This window comes from Temnothorax americanus, unplaced genomic scaffold (assembly GCF_048541705.1).
Source record: "Temnothorax americanus isolate GAGA-0224 unplaced genomic scaffold, ASM4854170v1 Scaffold7, whole genome shotgun sequence".
NCBI lineage: Eukaryota > Metazoa > Arthropoda > Insecta > Hymenoptera > Formicidae > Temnothorax > Temnothorax americanus.
The window spans coordinates 7,044,796-7,049,657 of NW_027509792.1; the positions used below are offsets into that span (position 1 = coordinate 7,044,796).

General features: G+C 32.2%; 1 protein-coding gene across 2 annotated transcripts; it reads right to left on the bottom strand.

The window, feature by feature from the left end:
* Nucleotides 1–904: 904 nt before the first annotated feature.
* On the bottom strand, nt 905–4,813 carry LOC143906070 (uncharacterized). 2 transcript variants are annotated; one of them, XR_013259438.1, is made up of 7 exons: nt 4,659–4,813; nt 4,353–4,560; nt 4,168–4,246; nt 2,806–2,924; nt 2,052–2,161; nt 1,763–1,976; nt 905–1,429 (listed from the first exon to the last, which is right to left on the bottom strand). XR_013259438.1 is itself a non-coding variant. In XM_077421858.1 (6 exons), the coding sequence occupies exons 2-6, from the start codon at nt 4,555–4,557 to the stop codon at nt 1,377–1,379; spliced, it is 705 nt and encodes a 234-aa protein (XP_077277984.1). In that variant the 5' UTR covers nt 4,558–4,560; nt 4,659–4,813; the 3' UTR covers nt 905–1,376. The 2 variants fall into 2 exon arrangements, 1 of the variants encoding a protein (XP_077277984.1); XM_077421858.1 differs by lacking the exon at nt 4,168–4,246 and having other exon boundaries at nt 2,052–2,162; nt 2,803–2,924.
* Between the last annotated feature and the right edge of the window lie 49 nt (nt 4,814–4,862).

Genomic DNA, 4,862 nt, shown 5'->3' on the forward strand with positions numbered 1-4,862 from the left:
GAAATTAAAGACTCAAATTTTTTAAATGATTCTATCCGTTACAATAATGGATACAAATTTTTGAAACAAGTACGTTCGTCACCTTCGTACTGGGAAAACAAAAAAAACATTTACTTAGTATCATTAGACAATGTGGTATTCCTTCATTGTTCCTTACGTGTTGTGCATGTGAACATAAAAACCCTAATTTATTGAAAATTTTGTACAAAATCCGAGAAAATAAAAACATCAGTACATATGAGGCAATACACTTGGACATGGCAGAGAAAACAAAATTAATAAGAGAAGACCCTAATGAAAATTCTCTTATGAGAACTCATACGATCTCTCTTACGAGATCTTAAATGAAAACGCATATGAGATATCCAACCAAAACATCATATGACAGCGTATACGAGATCTCAATCAATATTGCATATGAGATATCATATAGTATCACATATGAGATATCATTTAATATTATTAAAAAATTTTTATATGATATCGCATACAATAGGGCTCTGCGTTCGGAAACGTCACCCGGGTACACACGGGTATACTCACTCGCTGAGATAGAAAGAGAAGGAAGTATACTCGTACGCTCTCGGGTGACGTTCTGAACGCAGCCTATCACATGCGATGCCATGTAAAATTGCATGTAACATCTATTTCTTATATAAAGTGTAACATAAATCTAATGAAAATACATTTAGCTGTAATATTTTTTTAACTATCATTTTATATCATAAAAGATATATTTCATATGATATAGGAAAATAAGATCTAATGTATAATATAATGCAATTTATGACGGTTTCATTAACAAATTTGTTTCAAAAAAATATTGTTGTAAATATATTTATATTTAATTATTTTTTATAATTGAAAGAATTTATGAAAAAATAAAAAAATTAAACACCCAATATAATGTAAGTATAAATTTATTAATTTTCAAGAAATGCATAATTTCAAGACAAACAAATTATCTCTCATTAGTATTCAACATAAAGTATATCTTTCTTAGTAAATTACTATTATCTGTAAACATTGCAAATGAGATTGATTAAAAACATTAACATATAACCCACTTAATACCATATTGTTTTTAATTGGTACTAATACTTATGATGTATAACATCACATTTTAAAATCATGTACGTACAATTATTATGAGAATGACTAGTACAGTTATCTCTGCGTCCCTTCCGTTGCATTTATTAAACGTAAAATTCCATTTAACTGCAGTTAAAAAAAAAAAATTAAATTAAATTGTTATGGTTTTCTCTTTCATTTCGCACACGCAACGTTTACTTCAGCATAAAACAGCCTTCAGTTTGTATCCCCTTCAGTCGTACTTTTTTTACGTATATCTGGTACGAACAGACTTTGGTAGATAACTACATACTGATTATGATAATACACGCGCTCTGGCCCGAGGACTCTGTGTGGTCTAAAACAAGCGAATGGGTTTTTTTCACTAAAGATGATGTCGATGTACACAAAAAAGACATACGATGTGTTTTATATACTCACTATAAAATAATACAATATAAAACTTTGGTAACAAAATATAGAACTTAATAAAAACTTTTCATAATCTAATTTTCGGATATCTCGAATTTTATATCCGATGTGTTTGTTCATATAACGAAGAATTCTTTTTTTCTTTGTAGAATGATGAAATATTTCGTCAAGGTAATCTTTAAATAATTCTAAAATAAAATTGAATTATTTGAAGTGTAATGTATCATTATTCGATTTGCAACTGAAAATCAATACTTACGACGCAAATTTTCATATTTCTTTGGCGTAAAGCATTTTCGAGGGGATCTTTGGTACAGCTCAGTTGTTACTTTTGATTTTTTAAAACATCTGTTTACCAAATGATATTTGCCCCAAAATATTACGAGTAGTTCTCGTAAAAACACCCAGTGGCTACGGTGTTTAATATACTCCCAGAATGCCAGTTGTATCATCTTGCCACATCCAATGTAAATCTAGATAAACAATTGTGAACATAAATATTTCAATTAAATATTTATAAATAATTGCTTAATATAAAACTGGGATACCTCATCTCCTTCAATTTCATATAACTGTCTTCCTTCTTCATTAACTTCTCGCACTTCCGAGTTTAAGTGATTGTCATATTGGCTTTCATCCTCCGATTCTATTTGCTCCCCTACCAAATAGTTTAATAAAATTTTGTTTTATAGCTTTTTAAAAATTGTCTTGAAAAAAAAAACGTGAGGTGTCACGCGCGCGCGCGCGCGCGTGTGTGTGTGTGTGTGTGTGTGTGTGTGTGTGTGTGTGTGTGTGTGGGTGTGTGTGTGTGTGTGTGTGTGTGCGTGTGTGCGTGTGTGCGTGTGTTGTGTGTGTGGGTGTGTGTGTGTNTNTGTGNGTGTTTGGTGGTGTGTGTATGTGTGTGTGGGTGTGTGTGTGTGTGTGTAGGTATGTGTGTGTGTGTGTGTGTGTGTGTGTGTGTGTGTGTGTGTGTGTGTGTGTGTGTGTGTGTGTGTGTGTGTGTGTGTGTGTGTGTGTGTGTGTGTGTGTGTGTGTGTGCGTGTGTGTGTGTGTGTGTGTGTGTGTGTGTGTGTGTGTGTGTGTGTGTGTGTGTGTGTGTGTGGGTGTGTGTGTGTGTGTGTGTGTGTGTGTGCGTGTGTGTGTGGGGTGCGTGTGTGTGGTGTGTGTGTGTGTGTGTGTGTGTGTGTGTGTGTGTGTGTGTGTGTGTGTGTGTGTGTGTGTGTGTGTGTGTGTGTGTGTGTGTGTGTGTGTGTGTGTGTGTGTGTGTGTGTGTGTGTCAATTATGTAGATAGTTTTCTGTACTTTATTAATTTGCTCTGGAATTTCTCTATGTTGTAGTCGTAACCTTTGAATTGCATCGCTTCTGCGCATTTTACTAAATTTGAAGCGTGTTTTACGGTTCAATAATTGTTCTAAGGTACCTATAAAAAAAGTCTTCTTTAATATATTTTAGTTAAAGGAAATTTTAAAACTATAATAGTTATTTGTGTAACAAGTGCTGTAAGATGAAAATTCACGGGTGCGGAGTTGACGCACGAGCCGAAGGCTTACAGCACGGCTTGCATACCCTATTTTATGTTGCAAGTGCGTGGAAAGTAGCATGCGTAATGGGCCACTTTCCTTGCACGTGTTACATAAAAATGTTTATTTTTAATTTAATAAATTATTATTAAATTATTAATACAATTGTTTCGCCTTATCTCTTTATAAGCGTTTTTACAAAAAGCTTTCTGTTTTTCTTTTTGTTCTGGATTCTACATTTATTAAAAAAAAGTGAAACACTTATTAAAATTAAACTAAATATCCTAAAACAGTCCTGTAAATATGCATAAAGAAATATCATCTGCAATGAAATAAATAGGACACAATAGAATTATTTTCCAAACTTTGCAAATACCTTTCATAAATCTTTTTATGACAATTATGAGTATAATTATAATTAATTATACTTATAACATATATACATACATATACCTATATCTAAAATACCTATATCTAAAAATGTTATGTACTTTTTTACAAGAAGTTTTAAATCTGTTCCGTTTAATATTAGCAAATCTTTACATTCTGAAAAAAGAAGTACAAATCTAAGCTGATGGCAGAAAACAAAACGTAGGGTCTGATGACGTCTATCGTACAGTCATAGACGCCGCGTAGCAAGGCTGATACCGTACACGTATAACTACGTAAACGTAATTAAAATCATAAAAAAAGTGTCACTATCGTGTCATAAGTACGTGACGATACGAACGTAATTAGATATACGATTTTCTCTACCTTGCTTTACGTTTATGATTACGATAGACGTAAGAGCCTATTACGTTTTGTTTTCTGCCACCAGCCTTTAACCATGTGCATTAAATATTAAAACAAAAAAATTTTATTCTAAAATAAAAATCATTTGCATGGAATGCAGAACAAATGAAAAAATAAATAACTCTATTATGTAATACTTATTTCATTATATGGTAGATCTATTTCTATATATATATATGACCTTCTAGTTAATTATTATCAAGTCAGTATTAGGTATTTATTTATGAAGAAAGATCGGTTTGGTTACAAAATTTATAAACACAGTTTATGGTATATATATATATATATAGGTATAAGAAATAGTTGCTTGTTACGTATACAATGTACATGCAGATGTAGTAGTAATACCATTTCTTGGCTGCTTTCGCAACGTGGGTCATTTTGATCGGCTTATTACTTATTTCTTTTAACTTTAGCGTACACTATGCTTTAATATTTGATGCGGACCCCAAATGCAGAAACATGTCAAATTAATTGTACAATTAATACTTATTATTTTTTCAATACAAATTAGAAATAAATCCAACACTCACCAACAGACGATAAAACTTGACCCGGTGAAAAATGAAATTTATCTGTACTGCCTTCATATTTTTTTATATAAAAAGGTTCATTAATATAGTCTTTTTCTATATCTAAGTTTGAAACGTCTGTTATTGGCACACATAAAATTTTCTTTGATTCATCACCAAAAAATCTGATGGCCACGTGCATTGTATTACTTTCGTCAGCCGCCATAACCTATGAATAAAAAATCTTAGTTTACATATGAGTTACATATGATTTCGTACAAGTTTCTATATATTATGACTGCAATATTAATAAAATGTTATACTTACGGATTACTTTAATGAAAATGCTTAATCAAAATTTCCAGAAAACAATCGTTACAAACACACGTATAACTTCGCGCATTCATCGGGTGGCTTTTGGTCCGGACGTTCGTGCACGATGCCATGATCTCGTGTCGTGCGCAGACGACGACTGAGTCAGTTCGTTTGTTCTTTTTCGAAGAACTTTCTGAACTGGTGCACACTAGTGCA